The sequence below is a fragment of the Hyperoodon ampullatus genome (genome assembly GCF_949752795.1).
Source record: "Hyperoodon ampullatus genome assembly, chromosome: X".
In the NCBI taxonomy this organism is placed as follows: Eukaryota; Metazoa; Chordata; class Mammalia; order Artiodactyla; family Ziphiidae; genus Hyperoodon; species Hyperoodon ampullatus.
This window is the reverse complement of record NC_136913.1, coordinates 6,882,355-6,905,040: the sequence shown is the minus strand read 5'-3', so window position 1 is coordinate 6,905,040 and position 22,686 is coordinate 6,882,355. Positions and strand designations below refer to the sequence as shown.

General features: G+C 51.9%; 1 protein-coding gene across 2 annotated transcripts in view; it reads right to left on the bottom strand.

Moving 5' to 3' along the window:
- Nucleotides 1–22,686, bottom strand: part of TBL1X (transducin beta like 1 X-linked) — a gene marked incomplete at its 5' end in the record, with an annotated part of 51,560 nt that overhangs the window by 10,047 nt on the left and 18,827 nt on the right. Inside the window, 8 exons of one of the 2 annotated variants that reach the window (XM_079728258.1) lie at nt 171–292; nt 4,920–4,980; nt 7,247–7,344; nt 7,464–7,527; nt 8,545–8,686; nt 9,052–9,184; nt 11,165–11,414; nt 14,558–14,703. In XM_079728258.1, coding sequence (XP_079584384.1) covers nt 171–292; nt 4,920–4,980; nt 7,247–7,344; nt 7,464–7,527; nt 8,545–8,686; nt 9,052–9,184; nt 11,165–11,414; nt 14,558–14,703 — 1,016 coding nt within the window. Of the gene's footprint in view, nt 1–170; nt 293–4,919; nt 4,981–7,246; nt 7,345–7,463; nt 7,528–8,544; nt 8,687–9,051; nt 9,185–11,164; nt 11,415–14,557; nt 14,740–22,686 lie in introns of both variants that reach the window. The other variant, XM_079728257.1, reaches the window with a different exon arrangement.

The window sequence follows — 22,686 nt, the reverse complement described above, 5'->3', positions numbered from 1 at the left end:
TGCCCAGATGGATAACTGGGTTAGCCAATCACCTGAGATAGCTACAGCAGCCCAAGGAGCAGTGGGCTGCCCAAGAACAGCATCTTTTAACCCTTGGCAGAGGGGAGCCAGCTCCCAGCTCCCAGCACGTCCGCAGGAACCCGAGCCCCACGGTCGGAACGCGCACTTACTGTGTGTCCCTGGAACGTTTTGACCGGGCGGTCACAGCCGAGCCTGCAGACGTGGATGCACATGTCTGTGCTACAGGAAGCGAAGGTGGTGTTGTTCTGCCAGTCCACGTCAAGAGCAGGGGCTGTGAAGCAGCAAAAGGCCGGGGGAACAGTTGCGTTTAGCAGTCGTGCACAGAGCTCGGGCGACGCACAAGAAACAGCACAGTCAAGAAGCCTAGGGACGAGACACAGCAGCACCCCCAGTGGGAGCACCGCCTCTGTCCCGCACTCCCTTAGAGTCTGTCCTTCGCACTTGGAGGGACGCCCAGAGGCCTCCGGAGTGAGACCCCGTGACACCTCAGGGGCCGTAAGCGCAGTCCCTTGCTCCCCCGGCACAGGTGAGACACGGTAGGGGAGACGCACGCCGTCTTCTCCCGCACCTCGCCGCTCCCGGGAATATCGCTGTGCTGGGCTGATCGGATTCGTTTTAGATAGAGAGGAGAGGAAGAAGATTTCATAGCCTACGTTCAGGGTATCCGCACTGAGAAAACCTCCCACAGGGACTTCCCCGGTGGTCCAGCGGCTAGGACTCTGTGCTCACTGCCGAGGGCCCGGCTTCCACCCCCGGCCGGGGAACTGAAAACCCACAGGCCACGTGCCGCGGCCCCCCAAAATCCCCCACCACACAATTAATGCATTCCACCAACTGGAGGATGCTTATCGTTGACAGGAACCCCTGAGGGGACACAAGTGACCTTACGATGAACACTGCCTCTGGCTCCTGGGCCTTTCTCAGGGGCAAGTGGCTCCAAGAGCTCTGTGAGGTTTGCGGGATGGTGACGGCCCTCTTCCCTTCTCCGAACCGCCCCGGGAGACTACTCAGCATCTTTGTTCTCTCCACACACTTCCTTGCTTCTGGGCAAACAGAGGGTTAAGTCCTGCAAGCCCCCGGTGAGACCTTCATCTACAGATCGACTCCTAACCGTGTCCCACGTGTGCTTCTTACAGGCAGGTCAGCACTGAACTGGGAGAAGAATCCAGCTTCCTCAGGATACGCTAACTCGGACCGCCCCCTCCCGTGCTCAGCCTTCAAGTAAGAGGTGCACCCGTGCGCACGCGCCAGCCTTCCACAGCTGCAGGGCCGGGTCCCCTCAGCTCCCCCGTCCAGCTCCGTCCCCACACAGAGGCTATGGGTGGGAGGATCTGGCCGGGAGGCAGCAATGGCTTTTTCAACAACCCAGGGCACGCATCTGTGTGTGTCACACCCCCTGCAGAGCAGTTCAGCACGGGCCCACGGTTTCTGCTGCATTTCCCGCGTGTGCCCACTGGAACAAAGGAACCGGATCCACTTGGTCAGAAGGACGTTCCCGGGAGCCAGGGAGCAAAGAGCAAAGCCGCAGCTGCTGCCGTTGACGACACTGCAGGAGCCAAACCCCGAATTCCTGGGCCAGCCTCTGCAGTGGGGTGTGCAATTAATACGCCTGGAAGAGGCACCATCTGGCGGGCGTTTCAGGGGTTGGTGACCAGCACCTGGCCGTAAGAATTAACGTGCGCCGAACCCCTGCCATCTAAACGGAGGATGCTGTGTACTCAGGCGTCTGGCCCCATTCTGTGTCGACGGTGCTGCCAGGACCCTGCCCTCCCCCCAGGAGCTCACCATCCAGTGTGGGTGGGGCCAGGTAACGGGGCTAAGCTATTCTGGGGGGTCTGTGTGGCCTCCCTGCCCACACTTGGCCAATGACGTTTGACCGTCAGCAGCACTCAGGTACACCCAAGCATTACTACTTCGCTTTAAAAAAAAAAAAAACTTTTAATTTTGAAATGCTTACAGAATCGCAGGACGCTGCGAAGATGTAATAGAGAGGCCCCACGTTGTACCCTTCCCCCGCTGGTGGCATTTTATGCCCCTACAGTACAACGCCCAGACCCAGAAGGTGAATGGGCGCCACGCGTGTGCAGTGCTGCACTGTTTGATCACGTGCGCAGGCTTGTGCAACGACCACCGCAGTCAAGATCCAGAACCCTGTTCCATCGCCACGAGGACCTCCCTCTGCCACGTCACCAGCACACCAAGCCCTCCCTGGACCACCCCTCAACTCTGGCTCCACATCTAAAATTTCGTCATTTCGAGAATGTTATGTAAATGGCATCATCCAGCATGTGACCCTTGGAGACTGGCTTTTTCCACGCAGCAGAACCCCCTGAGGACCTATCCAAGCCGTCGCGTGTTATCAGTAGTCTATTGGTAACCGTCCCTTGTCACTGCCGAGCGGGGGAACGCCGTCAGGCTCTGAGCTAACACTCCCTGCTGTTGGTGAACAGCGGACGCATCCCACCAGGCCTTCACGGTGAACACCTATGGGGCAAGGCGGTTTCACAGATCCACCCATCAAACGCTAAGGAAAGGTGCCCCTACCGCTCTCCCTGCCTGCGCTTCAACCTGAAAAACAGCACCCTTTCTTTCCATCTTGGACAGTCTCTACCACACCGCTTGACACTACAGAGAAAGAGCAAATAACACACGGAGCTTCCTGACCCAGCAATGGGATATGGGTCGACCTCGTGGGCAGCAAAACCGCAAGTGAGAAGCTCTCTCAGGACACAAGAGACATGTGGTCTGTGGGACGGAAAGCCACTCCATGGACCTTGGCAACGCTCTGGGAAGCCTTGGTACACGAATTCTTAAGATAAAACTGTTAGACGAACCTTACCGATGGTTATTTTGGGCAAATCACTCTCTGAAAAACAGAAGCCAGAGCTCTCTTCATCACAGATATTCCCCCGTCACGTGAGCACGGACGCCAGCACACCTGGTATTCTGCGCCTCTGCCCTGTCACTGCATCCGTCCTGACAGCAAAGGTAGGGATGGGCTTGGGACTTATGCCAAACTCGATGGACATCCACCGGACTCACTTGCTTTGGGCTGCAGAGGCTACAGCACACATGTCTGACATGGAGATGACACACACAGATCAAAACCTGGAGACTGGGTTGCCCGGGACTGGGGAAAGGGGGAATGGGGAGTGGGTTCGTAGTGGGTAAGGGGTCTCCTGATGGGAGGACAGAAATGCTGTGGAACCAGACAGTGCGGAACGCTTTGTATATTCTGCCCGGTCCGAGCACACCCACACAGACACACGCACAGGCACATACACACACACAGACACAGGTTGGGATGCCAAGCTGCCTGCTCTTGGAGCCCTGTCCACTTCCTCGTGGGGAAATATATTCTATAAAACGTTCACCAACTTCCACATCATCAGTGGCATCAGATTAAAGCAACAAGAAACTTCACTGGCGGCCCGAGCAGGTGTCTCCGGTGTGGTCCCAAGCACAGCCGTGGAAGAGACAGGCTGCCTCTGCAGGGGAGCGGGGTGCAAACCGGCACCTCCCGGGTCTGCCTCCGTCAGGAGGGAATGGAGTGCCGCGTGGAGTGACAGACACTGGCGCCCAGGCATTTGTCACAGTCGTGTCAAAGCCTTGTCGGGACCTTTCCTCATGGTCTGCTCCCTGCAAGACCATGTATGTCCCCCGCGTGGAGCCCTCCCTGGGCACGGCGGAGACGCACTGTCTTGGGGAGTCCTCGGGGCCAGTCCTCTGGTTCAGACCATCACCAGGCACCCAGAAATACCCAGCAGGAAAGACCCTCGGATCCTCTCCTGAACACTGTCCCGGGGCCACCTGACACAGTAAACGTCCACCCTGTACACTCAGCGATTCCCTCAGTGGAGCAGGCGCCTCCCGGGAAGGGAAGTGGCACCCGCCCCCTGCCGTCGACTTCAAGCCAGCTTCTCCTGACAGTGTATTCGTCTCCACCTCTGTCCTAAGGTAAGAGACCACGTCTCACAACAGGACTGAGTCACATGGAACATGAAGCATCAGGTGGGAATCTGGGAACCTGGACTCCCTAGACCCCTGGCCGCCCCACGTGGCCTGGTGAGGACCCGACACACACAGCGACGTGTGTGGTCGAGAACAGCAGCTACCCATCCGAGCAGGCAAGACCACTGCAGGCCTGACACTGCTCCCTGCAGGAAGCCGTGGCGGCAGGGATGGCATTGGCCCGAGCCTGGGAATTCGGATTTCCCAGCATGTCCTAACCGGTAAGAACGGCTTCTGGGCCTCCACCGTCTGTGCAAACAACGTGGTTTACGCTGCGCCTCCTGCGAGTGCAGAATTCGGGTGCAGGCGGGCACAGGGTGCCTACTAACCAGAAATGCTGGGCACCGGGCTCCGCTGACTTCACACGACCTTTCACACGCACGATCACCGCGTGCTTCCGGGGGAACCCAGCAGGTCCTACGCGACCCCATCAGGAGACAACCTTTGGAAGGTCTGGATCTCGCCCCATGTGCCTCTGCCCTCTGCCGACACTGCTCTGGATCCTTTTACTGTAATCCATCTGAGCTATGAACTCAACTGCACGCCCTGGGGGTCCTCCCGGGTGAACTGCGGAAGCTGGGCGAGGTCTTAGGGACGCCCCCGACCCAGCGCCCTTGGGGCAGCAGCAGAAAGGAGCCCACACCAGTTCTGGGGCTGGTTCGCAGCTTTGTCTTTAAACTTTTGAGCAAACGAGCGCTGAGGGTATCTGTACGTTGGAGACCTCTAGAGCAGTGCTTCCTGTGAGAAGGGTTTCCTCGCTACCAGCTATATTCCATGCACGCCATCCTCTACACATTTACCATTACTTTAAGGGACACTTCCTAGGACTCTGAGTCATTATTTTTGAATGACAAAGAATAAAAAGGGAAATTTTAAAAAATACTCACCGGAATGAAACGGAAACTGCTGTTTGGCCTCTCCTGTGTGGGCATCCCAAATTATTGTGGTCTGTGCTCCGCAAAAAAAAAAAAAAAGTTAGTTACTATTCTTCTTGCAAAGTTTCCTCTAGCAAAATTTATGATACAAGAAAATGCAGTGAGCCCCTCTCTTTTCTAAAGCAGCACTGTCCAATAAACAGTATATAAATAGCATGCAAGTCACACAGCAAGTTTAAAATGTTCAGTCACCACACTAAAAAATTAAAAAAGAAACCAGTAAAACTAATTTTAACAATAAAGTTTATTTCACTCCAGCATGGCGAAAATATTATCATTTCAACATAAGATCAACATACTCATATCAACAAGATATTTGGCATTCTCTTTTTCACCCGTGTCTTTGGAATCCTGGGTGTGTCTTACACACTTAACGATCCAGAGGGTCACACTCATGAAGTTGGCCATATGCACTGGTTATTCCACCAGACACAGCAGCTGTAACTGATACTCGCAAAACTACCAGTTTTGGTGGGAAATCCCCCTTATCCCCAAACATGAAAAGCTATTGAAAAAACTATAACGATAAACACCTTTTTGGCACTTTTCCCAATGAAAAGCTGCAGAAATGAGTATTTCTGAAAATTCCCCTGACCGTCACTCCATGAATTGGGATCACTAGACAGAGTAGAGAATTGGGTTACACTGGGGTATGGCACTGATTTATGGGTCTATATATAAGGAGGAAAAAAAAAAGATCTCCTCCCCAGAAAACAAAGTAAATCACAAATGCTTAAGAACGTACTAAAGTTGGGAGACACTTAGGGAAGAAGGCATCTGGCAGCTCGATGAAGACCACGGGAATTAGTTCTTAATCTACTGGAATTTTCAACTCAATCGGAACCTTTACACCTCCCTGTCAATGACGTTTAATAAAGATTTTACTTTAAGAAGAACTAGTTCTATTTCGTATCAACAGCAGTAATTTTCAGAGGAAATACTCAGAGCAATGAGTATCTCTGAAACTTTCGGCCAGCTCTAGACCAATTAACCTTTTTTTTGGGGGGGCCGCGCCGCAGAGCTTATATAGAATCTTAGTTCCCCAACCGAGAACTCAACCCGGGCCCTTGGCAGTGAAAGTGCGGAGTCCTAACCACTGGACTGCCAGGGAATTCCCAACAATTTTTTGTTTGATGGAGTATAACTTTTTTTCTTAATTGAGCCACTCACAAATCTGGCAAGGCAGAGAACATATAAACCCTTCCACAATTCTGATACAATTTCACCTACTACATCAATAATTGTAACAACTTGTTGATGTTTTAATGTTAAATATACACTGGGCAAAAGAAAGTATTCCTTATGCAAAAGCTTTCAAGAAACTGAAACACATTTTAGCCACTTTGGGTTAAGCACGCACTGAAGGTCAAAGCCAACATCCCTAAATTACATTTCCTCCCCGAGAATATATCACTTTACAGAACATGACTATTACTCCTGCCATGGTTGACTAATCATGGCAGATAGTGTCTGACTCAGAGGCTACTAGAATTCCAAATGTGCATTTCCACTAACCATCCAGTTCATCGCCTGGCAGAAACAGAAGATAATCAGGTAGAAAATCCACAATGACTATAAAAAACGGCCTCAGGGACAGGGAGGACCTGCAGATGCAAAGAATTCTCTGGAAGAGTGTGAAAGCTAAAGGGCAGTTGTCATTGGCATCCAGGGCCTGAGTTCCAATCCGACTTTATACCAATGTGTCCCGAGGCAAATTAGTGAAGTTCTCTGGGGCTCCATTTCCCCCTCTGTGAAATGGGCCGCATCAGCCCAGAGAGCCCAGCCCCTCGCATGGGCGTCTACCTTACTCCTGCTCTCAGGGAAGCCTGCGGTCTACAGCGCGAAGCAACAAGTCGTCAGACTAGGAAAACAGAAGCCTGGGGAGAGAAAACCGTTTGTATTCCTAAAATCAGTCTGGGGGGTGTAAGTTTATGCAGAGGACACCCCACGCCAGTGGGCTTCTTCAAGCAGTGGACAAATGCAATTTGGGGATTTTCTTCTTTCTATCAGTGAACTATGAACCTCAAAGTAAAAGGTGTGACGGGCCGGGGGAGAGCTTTGATCAAGGTCTGTAGAGCAGTCTACAGCACATTAAGACACGATGTGCTATAAACGAACACTAAGATCAAAACCACAGAAACAAACAAAAGAGATCCTTCTGATTTCTTAACGGGAGGCCGAATTCTCAGAATTCATAGAAAGCACGATGTTATCTGAGATTAGACATAAATAAGCATCTACAGATCACAGCAATGTATGTATCTTAAGCAGACACTCACTTTGTCTACTCCGGCACTCAAAATGTAATTCCCCTTCTTGTTCCATTTCAAGGCAAAGATGGGGCCTTTATGTTGGCCTAAGGTGCTGGCCAGGTTACCTGGTACGTAAAACACAAACACAGCGAGCAGGGTGACTTCCGAGCCTCAGTCTGTTCACCGGATGATGACAAACCCAGCACCTCCTCTCCGACCCCAACACAGGGGAGTCCGGACTTACCATCTTCCGTCCATATTCTTGCAAAACCGTCGTAGGAACCTGTAGCCAACAGTGTGCCGTCACTCTGCAGGTCAGGGAGAAACACAGACCAACAGAAACAGCTTAGCAGAGGCAGCACTGGAAAAGAGCCCCTCTCATTAGCCCCGGGCTGGAGCACCCGATGTCAACGACAGGTTTCCAGTCACGAGACTCCCCAGTCCCGCTGGCCTACTTTATAGCTCGCACTGCCCTCCAATTAAATAAAATGTGCGACCAAACAGGCTCCCCGCATACAACCAACAAGGAGGCGACAGGGCAAGGAAAACACGTGGCAACCCCTCAGCACTGACGACGTCCATAAAAAATACTGTACGGGGCTTCCCTGATGGCGCAGTGGTTGAGAGTCCGCCTGCCGATGCAGGGGACACGGGTTCGTGCCCCAGTCCGGGAAGATCCCACATGCCACGGAGCGGCTGGGCCCGTGAGCCATGGCCGCTGGGCCTGTGCGTCCGGAGCCTGTGCTCCGCAACGGGAGAGGCCACAACAGTGAGAGGCCCGCGTACCGCAAAAAAAACCCAAAAAACAAAAAATACTGTACAAAAAGTTATCGTGAGACTCCTGGAGACTTAGGTGAGCTCTTAAAAATATGTGCAAATAGAGACGAGTGGTGAAATGACAGAATATGCATAAACATGATAAAGGGCAAGCAAATCAAAAGATGTTCCAATCAAAAAAAAAAAAAAAAAAAGAGAGAGCTCTGTGTCTCTCACGTATTAAATGCACGTAGCACAGGTGCTGAAGCCTCAGGGTGGAAAGTCAACTTTCCTTCGTGACAACTCACAGAGCTCCAGCAGAACGGGTTCCCTGATAAAATCACCAGAAAGACTCCATCCTGCCAACGTGGGGCTACTGAATACCCAGCTGGAGGTCCGCCCACACGGAGGGCCTCGGGAGGAGCGCTCAGAAACGGGGGCCAACCCCCCAGGGTGGGCTGACCAACAGTACTGCCCCCTTCCTGCGTCTGCCCGGCTCCGTCAGCATCACGGCGGCCCTCGCTGTGGTGTACACGTGTTCGAGTGTCTGGGCGGTGGCGGAGGCTTACGTTCCAGTCCAGCGAGGTCACGTCTTTGTTACTGGGGACGTCGTGCCCCCCCTCCCGTATACAGTGCCTCAGCACGAGCTGCGTGGAGCCCCCGTTGCTGTTTTCGTTGAGGTTCCATATCCTGGCGGTTGAATCTCCAGATCTGCGCAAGGAACACACACAGCATTCAGCTTCCGGTCCCAGGCCCAGCAATGCGCACCGCTACTTGCTGTCTGGCTAGGTCGGGCATCCTCGGCACGGGGTCCTCTGTCCTGACTCACAGTGGTTTTCTCTTCCCGACCTTTTTTGCACTTAGTAATTTGAAATGTCTGTGCATTGCTCCCCACCCCGCTGAGAAAACGGCCGGACCGGGCACTTCTGTACAGCCTGCGGAACTCGGGGCGCCCCCAGCCCTGGTCTGCACTCACTGGGAAGATGCCACCAACGAGGTACGGCGGGGGAGCGCGTGTCCTGTGAGGGAGAACTCAGACAGCCAGACCCTGGGCACCCCCAGCCGGACACCCTTACCCGGAAGCCAGGAGATCACTGACAGGGTTCCAGGCACAGATGAACACCTCAGACTCATGGCCCCGAAGGACTGTGGCTTTGTTGGGTGGAATCTCCACGTCCCCATCTATTTCCATTGGTTTTGAATGATTATCTGTCACAGGAAACAGGAAAAGACACAGGTCTGACGGATACCGAGGAAACATCCTCAGGGCACCCACGACGATTACAACCAAATCATGGGTATTGTGTAATTTAGTAGATAGGTGACATTTCTTCACAGTCTCCAAATTTGATAGAGGAATAAAAACTGGTATTTATTCTTTATAACTAGGGCGAGGCTAATTTCTAACAACAGCCGGAACAAGACTGGACAGAAAAGATAACAGCCAGCTGGCTCGTGAGCAGAGCCGGAAGGTTCCTTCTCTTGACGGGACAACAGATCTTCCCTGGAAGCACCCTTGTGAGCGGCTTATCTGTGAAGCTCCTTATCTGTGAAGCTACCACGGGGGTACGCCATGATCCTGCCAGAAGGCTTGCCACCCTCAACCCCTCTGCCTTCAAACACCCTCAGAGGCTTGGGACTCCAGTGCTGTTTTCTGACTGGAGTCATCTGCATACCATGCTTTTCAAGCCAAGCAGAACCACCAGGCTTCTGAACCCAAGCAGTCCTCCTTCCAGATGACCCATAGGGTCCAGGCTCTGGAAGGGTGACAAGCCACACTAAGTGCCACCCAGAAGAGATTCCCCCTGGACAGTGGCCGTTTCCCCCCTATGTGGCACAAGAAAAAGGATTCTTGAAGATCAGAATGAAGTATCACTTCAGAGGCTACATTCAGGCCACAGCCTGCCTTGTAGCAAGATGGGAGCAAAGAGCAGGTGGGACTAGTTTCAGGGACAAAGTGAGAGTCGGAAACCACTGGACGGTGTACGTGGGATGGGGCGCCGGCCAGCCCTCAGGTGAAAAATAATGCCCAGGGACTCCTGAAACAAAGGCTACCTGCCTGCCAGCCACCAGCATTCCTTAAGGCACACAACGGTCTCCACGTGGCCACACTCCCCTAGAGGTTAAGATTTAAAATACACGGTGCAATTTATAAGTTTGCAAAATTTGTGTCTCGGCAGATATACGGATTTCTCAGAGCTCACCAGTTACGATCACTGCCTGGGGCGGAGACTAAGAAGACAAGGACACGTACCTCCTTCCTGTTTTCTTTATTATTTTGGGCACCTTGAGGGATGTACCCCACGGGAGTGGGCAGCCCGTAAGTGATCCGTGGGTACAAGCCACCTATTTTTTCTTCTTCTTTCCCTGTCCCGTCATTTTGGACCTCGTTAACAGTGATCACGGGGCCTGCCGGCGGGAGGTCTCTTCATCTGACGCTAGACAGATGGGCTTTAAGCCACCCCGCTGTAACACGACCCGCAATGCAGCCTGCCCCGGCTTCCCGCGCAGCGCTGGAGCTGCGTCTCGACTCTAGCGGGAGAGGGCCTGTGCCGGGGCGGGGGAATGAGCTGCCCCCGCGGGGGCGGCACAGCTGCTCGGAGGGAAATGATTTTCAGAGGAGGAAGAACACACACGCGTGCACACACACTCTGAGCTTAGACCTTGAAGCTGTCTCCGAGTTGATAAGCCGCGTGTCAAAGTTCCGGCAGGTTCCCTGGGTAAAGATTCACGGTCTCCGACTTGTCTGCCAGACACTTTAGGGCCATTACCTAACGGGGACCCTGCTGCAACCACCAAATAAGACAGCATTTGCTGTCTGGGCCGGGTGCCCTGTCAGTGACCGTGAGCTCCGAGTGTTAGGTCAGAGTTTGTCCACGAGGCCGGAGGACGGCGCGGGGGCCGCCTTTCTGTGCCAGATGGTCATCACCAGGTGGAACAAAGGAGTTCTCAGAGCAGCACAATCTCCTAAAGCTGGGGACGTGTAAGTAAAGGATGCTGTGTCCAAGGATCTCAGTGAAAAAACCCAGAGCACGAAGCCCTCCCAGCCACAGAGTAAGCAAACCCTAGACACTGACGCACACACACCGCCCAGCAGGCAGGCCTGGAAGGAGCCTGCGGGGCTCACCCCGGACTCAGAGACCAGAGAGAGGCTGCCAGGAGCGCGAAGCTCTGGAGCCCCGCACTCACTTATCGCGTGTGCTCCGTTCTCTTCCCCGTTCACCGTGGCCTCGCCGTTCTTTGGTGGATTCTGCTGGGAGACGGCCGCCGGGGCTGCCGGGGCTGCTGCCGCCGCCGCCGCCACCGTGGCCGCCACGCTGGCCTGCTGCTGCGCCAGCTTCTCCCGGAAGGCCTGCTGCCGCGTCTGCACCACGTCGGGCATCACCGCGTCAATCAGGGACAGTGATTCTATCGGGCGGCCGTCGAACACCGTGCCGTCCTGCGGACAGAGCCCAGGCACAGACGTCAGCCCCCGGCGAGACGGGCGCGTGCCGGGGACACACACGCGGGCTCCCGGGAGCCGTGCCGGGCCGGGCGTCCTGAGCCAGGGGAAGGGATCACGGAGTGGCCAGGCGGGCAGGGGCCGGCAAGAGCGAGCGTCCGCGGAGGGCCCGGTGTGCCTGCCGCTGCCAGGGGCACCCAGCACTCGGCAGATACCAACCTGAATGCGGATACTTCCTGTCATGACGACAGGGCTACCCCTGACACACTGCTCCTCAACAGGGGGGTGATTTTACCCCCTCGGGGGACATTTGGTCAAGTCTGGAGGCATTTTTGGTTGTCACGACTGTGGAGGTGCTCCCGGCATCTAGTGGGTGGAGACCAGGGATGCTACTCCACACCCCCCAGGGCCCAGGACGGCCCCGTAGCAAGGAATGATCTGGCCCCCAAGTGTCAAGAGTGCCGAGGGTGGGAAACCCCGCCCAGGCGTTCTGACAAGTGTGGAACCACTCCCCTTTGACGGGACAGACGTATCTTCGGAGACCGCAGGCCCAAATCAGACATCCCTGCACCGCTCACGATCTGATTCCTAATGCATCTGTCCGTCTGATGTACTAAAACACACACACATCTGCTACCATCTGAAATGACTTCCTGGGATCAGGGCACAGACTAACACAGCCATGATATTCTAACAACAGCACTGTTCAGTTACACTTCCTATTTCCCGAACTTCCTTCGAGTCTCTGGCTTCCATAGATGATGAAAACAAACTTAGCACCACAGGAGAGAGTTCTTTCCTTAGAAAGCGCTCCAAAGATCAGTCACATGAAACTCAGAGCCTCTCAGTGTGTCTACTGGACGTGCAAACATGTTTTAGCCTGTCTTGTCATAAATTAGGAAGAACTGAAGGACCTAAGTTCCAGCAACACAGTGTGTGAATGAAACATCACCCCGGCTGACTACAGGTTACTATACAGTATTTGAAAATAAGGGAAACAATATAAAATAACACAGAACATGGGGAAAAGTAGCCAGTCACCTCATCAGCTGCCCGGGTTCCAGCCACGGAGGGGCCAGTGCTGACCAACTGGTCAGCCCGCTTCTACGTCACCTTCCTTCTTCGTATATTCAAGCCCCAAATGGATGATGATTTTGCAAAAGGTTGTAACTGCCCAGGGTAAAACCTTCTAGTTTCAGCTCTAAAAGCACACTGTCTCACTTTTAACTACCCGAAACCTAAGGGACAAATGAGACGACCTTCCGTTCTCCTCTGGACACACTGGACTGTGAATGGCCAAGGGAGAGAAGGTATGGGGGCTTCTCTGCAGCTGAAAGACGTGGAAACTGGGGCAAGAGGGCACAGGGGCAGGGGGAAGGGAAATCCAGTCTCACTGAGCATCACACGATCTGAGAGCTGGTGGGGCCTCTGGGGTCCTGTAACCCTATCCCCACACTTGTTTGCTTTGTGGAAAGAGAGATGCGACGGGGCCTCAAGTTGCTGGTGGAAGATCCCAGGCACCCAACGTTAAGACAAGGAAAGAGGAGACTGCCCGTTGTTAGGCAAGAAAGAGCACAGGGTGGGCGGACACTCAGGTGTTTTCACGGATGTGGGGTTTTGGAAAACGGCAGAGGAATACACGTGACAGAACACAAGATACACTCCTTCCGTAGTTTTGAAAGCTGAAGAGAAAGTGGAGTTAAATGCTATGCGTAAGACAGGCTTGTGAGGGAGACGCAAGAGGGAAGAGATATGAAAACATGCGTATAACTGACTCACTTTGTTATACAGCAGAAACGAACACAGCATTGTAATGCAATTATACTCCAATAAAGATGTATATATAAAAAAAAAAGGCTTGTGAGGGTGAGAGTAGTCCAGAGGGAGCGGGGATGGAGGGAACTGGAAGGGTTCAGGAAGACGGGCCCGAGGGTGGTGTGACCTGGGAAGGGGACACTTGGTGGTCAAGAGGGGCGCGTGGGCAGCGGACGGCGTCAGCCGTGCAGGACGGACCGTGACAGAAGACGGGAAGTTGGTGCAGTGCAGCGTGCCACACCGCGGGGGGAGACACGAGGGCAGAGAGGAGGAGAGAGGGCGGGAAGTGCGGTGAAAATCAGAGGGGCTCAGGCCGAGATGCAGGGGAGGCCCCGGGCCTCTTCACAGGACGATCCCAAGAGCAAAACAGAACAGGGGAGAGGAGCACTGTGTTCAACCAAAGGAGCCCATTTAAACATCGGTATGACGTTGGCCCAAGGACTCACTGTGCCCCCATCTATAAAGAGGGAGGGGACACTGGGCCCCCATCTATAAAGAGGGAGGGGACACAAACAAATTGGAGTGACTTGAATGGATAATTGTGGATACAACTGCCGCCTTCCCCTGCAGCTCTGCAACGAGCAACAAAACCACCCCCTGGAATCCTCTCGGACACAACAGTCCTCATGTATCCTCCGTGGTCTCCGGCTGTGCCCTGTGTCGGGTTCACACGAAACACAGATTCTAGGCGAATGTTTCCCAGGATCCCTCTTCGACTGGACTGCTCAAACTCTTCCGGGGGGGAGGGCGTGTTCTGTGCACGTGCAAGGCCCACACCTGTCCTGAAGGACCCCTGACCCTTGAACAACACAGGTCTGAACTGGCTGGGCCCACTGTACGCAGATTCTTTTTTCCAACACGTTTACTACTATGTTGACCATCCGCGGTGGGCAGAATCCGCGGGTGTGGAATCTGCGGATGCAGGAGGGCCAGCTGCGGGACCTGAGCACTACGGCTTTCGGTACCCGCGGCAGGTCGCGGAACCATCCCCGGTGCGTACCCAGGGACGCCCGTATAAAGCAGCTGCAGATCTGCTGCGTGGTTTTCCCATTGGGCAACGTAGTGTGACTTCAGTCAACAGCTGGCGATGTGCGCGTGGATATGGAAAACCACACACCCAGCTAAATAAAGGGCCTCGGAAGATTGCTCCTTGGGTGCAACAGAAGCGCCGTCCCCCGCTGGAGAAAGTATCTACCGCAAAGAGATAAGGAACCCTAACCGACCGTGAGCGACGGCGGGGAGCCGTGTGCTAAGGGGGCGCGACTTCCCGGCGCAGGCACGCTCCGGCGTCTGCGCGGCTCGGCCCCGCCCCGCGGTGCACGTACCTCGTTGATGCTGATCTCCGCCTCCACATACTGCAGGCCCTTCTGCAGGATGGAGATGAGGGCGGCCGGCGGCACTAGAGTCCCGTTGATGTTGGACTGGCTTATGTGGCTCTCGATACCGAACGTGAAGGCCGAGTGCGAAAAACCTGCAGCAAGACAGGGAGGCCAGGGTTCCGTGAAGCCTGGACCGAGGGCGGAAGGCACAGCCACTGAGACCGAAAAGGCGGCACCGCTGACGTCAGACGCGCTTAAGAGTGGAACGGACGTGGCCGTAGGATGCCCGGCCTCTGACGTGGGGTGTCGTGGGCAGGATCCGGCAGAGACAGGGAGAGATGCAGACCGAGGCAGGCCTCTGCTTGCACGGGACGGGAAAACAGCTGTAAAGGTAGAGCCCTTCCCGCGTTATTAAGAGCAAAACTGGCCCGTGTCTGCCCCGGTTCCAGGTTTCTGTTACAGAAGTCAGGAGGCAGGGCTCTCTGCCTGGCTTTGCAGGGCTCCTTCCAGAAGTTCAGGCTCGTGCCTGTCTGCGCACTCCTTGCAGGGCTCGCGGCACATGAATCTCACCACCCACTGTCCGAAGAAAAAGAGGTTGGTCCGGACTCAGCGGTGTGGCCTTGGGTCCTTTTACCGAAAAAACAGAGCGATCCCCTTGGCTAAGAGGTGCTGGGTTCCCCCCTTCCTCCCCTAGCACCCCCCACCAAGTGCCTCTGTAGGAAGCTGCTGACAACACTGGGCACGTGAGAGGGGCTTGCAGATGAGGTGTGGATGGAGCTGCTTGGATGGAAACGTCGGGAGGCAAGTCAGGACGGTGATTGCAGGGAGCAAACAGTGCCTGTTTCAGTAAAGGAGGGCGCAGGGTAGGAGGAGCCGGGGGTCCATGGGGGACAGGGGTGCGGGTCCGAGGCACAGGCTGCCTTGTGCTCTGTCAGACGCTCACCTGCGTGGGTCCCGGGCAGCCCGCTCCCAAGCTGTCTCTGCCATGAGCGCCTTCCCATCACCCCGGCTCATCTGGCGGGGGGCTGGCGGGGGGCTGGCGGGGGTCTCCCTGCCTCTGGCACTCACGTTCATCAGCCCGGCGGGGCCCCTGGCCTGCATCAGAGTCAACATCCCCAGGGCTTCTGCCTTTCGTTACCAAAACACACGCAGCCTTTGCAATGAACAAAACGCTCGGCAGGTGGCAATGTTGCCTCGCGAGAGAAGAGCTCTGCCTGCATCTGCGTCCCTTTCTCTCTCCACTCCCTGCTTCTCACCCCACCTCCTGCTCGTGGCCTCGTTATTAAGAATATATAAAATAGGCACTTGATACTTATTTCAGGAGCAGCACTGTAGCTGCTATTAACTTGTATTTCTTTATACACTGTAAGCCCCTAAGTTAGACCGTACAGGAGAGCGCCTCGGAGGCTCTCCCCGCACAGGGTCCCTCCGCTCTTACTCTCTGAAGGACACGAACAAACGCCCTTTGCATTCAGCCTTCCCTCTTCCCTCTAAGTTGTTTTCTCTCTCTCTCTGCCCTCCGTTCCCCTACCCACTCCTGCCAGAACAGAACCACCCACGCCTGTGTTAACCAATGAGTCTATCCCCCCGAGTCTCTGCCACCCTGTGGACAGTCTTCATCTCCAAGCTTTTATCACTCATTTTCCGGCAAGGGGTAGACTAGAAAAATCTGAGGTCAGTGGATGGAACAGAACCGAGTGGGTTCTCGGCCGGACTCCCCATCGCATGGGCTCATCCCTGTATACTCCGGGCCACAGTGGCTTCTCTCTCGGAAGAATTCTTCCTGGGTGACAGCCCCGCCCACCTGGCTCCTACCATCTCTTCCATTCGTGTCTCCACCAGCTGATGGGACGGGACACTGGACTGAGAGCCATTTGTTATCCTCCTGGTATCTTCACAAGGTCTAGTGCAGGACTACGCCCGCCGCGGCAGTAATAAAATAACACCCGCCAGCCCTCACACGGTACACACTGTCAGTCAGGCATTGCTCCAAGGACTTCCTCCTAATTCCGTAACCCTCTACAGTCATTCCCTCATTCTCTTTTCTCTCCTTTTACGGATCGGGTCCTGAGATCTCCCAAAATTAACTGACATACCCCAATCACTAGCTCCAAACTCAGGCAGTAGGACACCAATCGCAGCCCACCACAAAACTCCACCTAGAAACTTCTACAGAGTGTTCCACCAGAGCACAGCCTTGACTGTGACCAGGGCTCCTGACAAACACATCTCAGTGACTGATGGAGCAGCTGTGGAAGAAAAGTCAAGCTTTTGGTCTATGTCTTAGTCCGTTCCAGCTGCTATAAAAAAACACCACACACTGGGTGGTGTCAGCAGCAGACATTTATTTCTCACAGCTCTGGAGGCTGAAGTCCAAGATCAAGGCACTGGCAAATTCAGTGTCTGGTGAGAGGCCACTTCCTGGTCCACAGATGACTGTCTTTTCCCTGTAACCTCACAAGGTGGAAGGAACAAGAGAGCTCCATGCGGCCTCTTAGAAGAGCACCAATCCCATTTAAGAGGGCCCCATCCTCATGACCTAATCACCCCCTAAAGGCTTTGCCTCCAAATATCATACTGGGGATTATGCTTCAGCATATGTATGTATGTATGTATGTATGTATGTATGTATGTATGTATGTATGTGTGTGTGTGTGTGTTTTCGGAAGGGAAATTCAAAATTCAGTCTACAGAAGTATTATTTCATTCATCTGCTCACCCACTCATTTATTCCCTCAAGTAACACAGGGCCATAAAAATGCTACTTTTTTTGAATTTTTTAAATTAATTTTTTAATACAGAAGGTTCTTATTAGTTATCCATTTAATACATATTAGTGTATCCATGTCAATCCCAATCTCCCAATTCATCACACCACCACCCCTGCCACTTGCCCCCCTTGAGGTCCATATGTTTGTTCTCTACATCTATGCCTCTATTTCTGCCCTGCAAACCAGTTCATCTGTACCATTTTTCTAGGTTCCACATATATGTGTTAATAATATATGATATTTGTTAGAAATGCCACTTAAGTCACGTGAAACACAGCAGATTCTGACTACCTTACCACCTTTAATCAAACCTGGGCACTTTGTGTCCATTATCTCAATCTTCACAGCAGCTGTTGAGAGTTGGTGTTTCTGTTTTACACATGAGAAGGACAAATGCTGGAGAAATAAGATAACCTGTCCAAGGTCCATACATGTGATGAGAGGCTGAACTAGAATTTCAACTCTAGACTATGTGACTCCAAGATTCACCTTTTTAACCTTATTTACTCTAAGACCCAAAGGCACAGGAACCAAAATTCTTAAATTCTCCAGGTGGATGCCAAGCCCATTCCCAGCTGGACCACCAGTGGCTCTGAATCGGCAGCAGCCACAGATACAGTGCAGGCAACTTGTAAAGAACTGGGTGCAAACCCACTTCTAAGCCAAGACTTGAATATGTCCTGGATTGCTCTCTTTATCTGGGTTGGGGATATAGTTTGGTTGCATAACTTTCTTGTCTCTCCACGGGATACTGCTCTTCAAAGTAGATTCCATTTCTAGAACATGTTGATGACGATACTCAGTGAAGGACTGCTGAAAGAAGGGGATGGAGCAGTGAAGACGAACGGGGGCGGGGTGTGGGAGTCCGAGGCTTCTGCAAGGAGGAGGGCTGAAAGCCATCTGCTAGAAGGAATGTCCCCCCACTAAAGCAAAATGATGACTAAGGGGGATAAAGCTCTGTAAGGGAACCATGACCTTGAACCCTTGGGTCCGCTACTGGAGATGACAGTAAATCATGACTGGAAACGAGGTTATCTTCAAACCCTTGCTGTAATGTTCCATGTCACTGCTGAGAAGAGTCCTCCTATTTGTTTACATTTACATTAGCTGCATTTCTTTGGACAGATCTATGTGTGGCCTCCAAATCAATGGTTGCTTTCAGTCCATTTGTTTTTAAGACTTTCTTCTTGATTTCTGGCCAAGCAGATTTCATCAAGGCAAGTGGGAGGGCCAGGCAGACAAAGTGTCAGGAGTCCTGGGTTCCGTCCTAGCTCAGCCACACGGGGGCTGGGTGTCTGGGCCAGGCCCCTTCACTGGGCTGGGCCTCCATTTCCTTTACTACCACTCGGGGCTAAGGAGTGCCTCAGGAGCCGAAGGGAGAAGCAGAGGCAAGAGCAGCAGGAACACAGACACTTCTTCTAGTTTAAATTTATTTTATTAAAGTAGAGCTGATTTACAATGTTGTGTTAATGTCTGCTGTACAGCAAAGTGGTTCCGTTATACATATACACATTCTTTTTCATATTCTTTCCCATTATGGTTCATCACAAGATTTAAAAAAAAAATTTTATTGAAGGAGAGTTGACTTACAATGTTGTGTTTGTTTCTTCTGTACAGCAAAGTGACTCAGTTATACATATATATATTCTTTTCCATTATGATCTGTCACAGAACATTAAATATAGTTCCCTGTGCTCTATAGTAGGACCTTGTTGTTTATCCATTCTATATATAAGAGTTTGCATCTGCTAATCCCAAACTCCCACTCAATCCCTTCCCCGCCCTCCACCTTGGCAACCACAAGTCTGTTCTCTCTGTCTGTGAGTCTGTTTCTGTTTTGTGTCATATTTTAGATTCCACCTATAAGTGATGTCATAGAGTATTTTTCTTTCTCTGTCTGACTTACTTCGCTTAGTGTGATCATCTCTAGGTCCATCCGTGTTGCTGCAAATGGCATTACTTCATTCTTTTTTATGGCTGGGTAGGAAGTAATCCATTGTATATATGTACCACATCTTCTTTAGCCCATTCATCTGTCGATGGACATTTACATGGTTTCCACAGATGCTTTTTAATCTACACAGAAGACCATGAACTAGTGGAAACATCCCTTTTCCATGTCGCCTCGTCCATGCAATGAGGATGCTAGGGTACTTCCCGGTTCTGGAATTCATTCACCGTGGAACAGGGGGATGTCCTCAGCCTCTGTCAGGGAGGATTGCTTCAGCACTCCCTCTTAGGTCACGGTTGCTGCCCTGTGCCAAGGTGCCGTGTAATACGCCACCTTGGAAGACTGGCATCTCCAGGAAGGATGCCCCTGTGTTGGGGGTGGCCAGCGTCCATATGCCGCCACCAGTGCCCCAGCCCTCCCAATGAGACTCCAGGGCTAATGAGCATATTCATTTTCAGTCTGCCAGTGCTATGACTTCTGTGCCTTATGCCTCTTCAGCTTTCCCCCAGCTTTCAGGGCATCCCTTCTTCTCCCCAACAAGACACTGGGAGGAACAGAGAACAGGATGTCAGTGACAGAGATGCAAATGCTCAGAACTGGCTCCATGGCAGGTGTGGAAGTTGGTAAAAAAGGGCAGAATACAGAGCTTGGTGGCACCTTGATGAAAGATTCCTGGGACGGCTCAGTGTGAGCGTCCTTGGTGTCCACTGCTCGGGCAGCCTGGAGCGGTCACTGAAGCCCGCAGACTTGCCTCCTGCTAAGCAAGAGGCATCCCTGATGAATCTCTCCTCAGGAAGGTTTCTCAACGGTGGCATGACTGACATTTGGGCCAAACCATTCTTTGCTGGGCCGGGGAGTTGGAAGGGGCACTGTCCTGTGCACTGCAGGATGTTTAGCAGCATCCCTGCTCTCTACACAGATTTTTTTTTTGGCTGCACCGTGCTGCTTGCAGGATCTTAGTTCCCCAACCAGGGGACTGAACCTGGGGCCACGGAGGTGAAAGTGCCGAGTCCTGACCGCTGGACCGCCAGGGAGGTCCCTCTACACACTAGGCGTCAGCAGCAAGCCTCCTCCCGGCCACGACAACCAAAAAGGCCTGCAGTTATTGCCTAACTGACCCTAACCACGGCAGACAACCAATGACCCAGAGGAAGCACACCCCCCGAAAGGACACAATCCACAGGTCTAGTCTACTCACACTTCTGCTGCATTTATAAACACCGCGGGTGGATTGCTGCCATTGAAAACCAAGTCACAGAATTCAGATAACACATGGTAATGGGGGATAACCAGATGAAGTGAAGATATTTCCGAGGAGAAAAAAGGGTATCATCATGATAAACTGGGAAAGGTTTAAAACAAGCACTACGTTTTTTATAAAGCACAGTAAGACCTTCAAGAGTAAGTAATCTGAAAAGATACACGCACCCCGATGTTCACAGCAGCACTGTTCACAATAGCCAAGGCATGGAAGCAACCAAAATGTCCATCAGTAGATGAATGGATAAAGACGATGTGGTGGGTACACAATAAGACACTACTCAGCCATAAAAACTGAAATAATGCCATTTGTAGCAACATGGAGGGCCCTAGAGATTATCATACTAAGTGAAGTAAATCAGACAGAGACAAATAACATATGATATCACTTGTATGTGGAATCTAAAAAAATAGTAAAATGAACTTATTTACACAACAGAAAGAGACTCACAGACATAGAAAACAAACTTATGGTTACCAAAGGGGAAGATTGGGAGGGCTAAATTAGGAGTATGGGATTAACAGATACATACTCCTATACATCAAATAGATAACCAACAAGGATTTACTGTATAGCACAGGGAACTATACTCAATATCTTGTAATAAATTATAATGGAATCGAATTTTTAAAAAGAATATAGATATATACATATCTATATAGATATATATATACATATCTGTACACCTATCAAATCACTTTGCCGTATACCTAAAACGAACACAATATTGTAAATCAACTATACTTCAATAAAAACAATAAATTAAAAAAAAAAGATCTTGAAGAGTAAGATCCTTCCCATTTAGGGTTGAAAGGTGCTACAGTCTCATGAGAGAGGGAAACAGCAGGTGCATGAAGGTGCTTCGTCCAACTAGGCAATAAAAACAGATTTAAAACAAACTAAGTACATGCTTTGTTTCTTGCAAAACCACTAAACCATACCTCTTTCACAATGGCTTCACAAACCATTCAAGTTGTGCAGTGAACCATCCTGCCCCATTAATGCTGGCCTGATTCATCAGCAAAACCTGCTAAATGATCACTCACGGCCCTTAGAGACAGTGCTTATTCGGCAGAGAAAAGCAGACATGTAACACTTAGGCAGCTGTGCCACTGGTTCTGCATCTTCAGCTGGAACAAATACCAAGGGCACCAATTTGAGGCACTAAAACGCAGAATCTTTATCAAGTACTTAATGGACTTTATACTTGGAATACTGACAGCTATCCAAGGCCAATGGGCATGATATGAAAATTATTTAGATCAGGGACAGGCAAGCTGAGGCCCACGGCTGCCTGTGCCTGGAAATAAAGTTTTACTGGAACACAGCCATGCGCAGGAGTTGATATACTGCCTACGGCTCCTTTCACACTATGATAGCAGGGCTGAGTAGCTGCAACAGAGCTAGTATGGCCAACAAAGCCAAAGATATTTACTATCTACTCCTTTATAGGAAAAGTGTGCCAACTTGATTACTACAGATAGATAGATAGATATACACATACACACAGACACGTAGATATATGTATGTATACATATATGTGTACACACACACATGGACCACACAAAAGCAGATGTCATGGCTTCCCATATCTGCTCTTTCATTTCTTTCTGCTGCGGACTGAATGTCTGTCTCCCCAAAATTCATATGTTGACACCCGCGCTCCTAAGGTGATGGTATTAGGAGGCGGGGCCTTGGGAGGCAAGAGGTCGTGAGGGTGGAGTCTTCATGAACGGGATTAGTGCCCTTACATCAACACGAGCAAAAACTCTCACAGTTATCTTTCTAGGAGTAAATACAACTTTCTTCCCAGAACACTTTCTTGGGCTGTCAGCGGGTCCCACCGAACCTGCCGGCACCCAGGACTTCTCAGCCTCCAGAACTGCGAGAAACAGCGTGTGTGTTTATGAGCCACTCAGTCCGCAGTGTTTTGTTACAGCAGCCCAAAGGCACTAAGACTCTCCTTCTGCTCTGTCTGATTAACAGTGGTAACAACGGTAGCAGCCCAGTAGCCGACATTTACTCAGTGCTTCCTTTGTGTCAGGCAGCAGCGTTCAAGCTTTCCAGGTGCTCTTTGATGGGACACAGAACTACCAGAGTAACTTGGATGGTTCACCACAAGGAACCTAGGACTTACTCTCCTTCTCAAAAG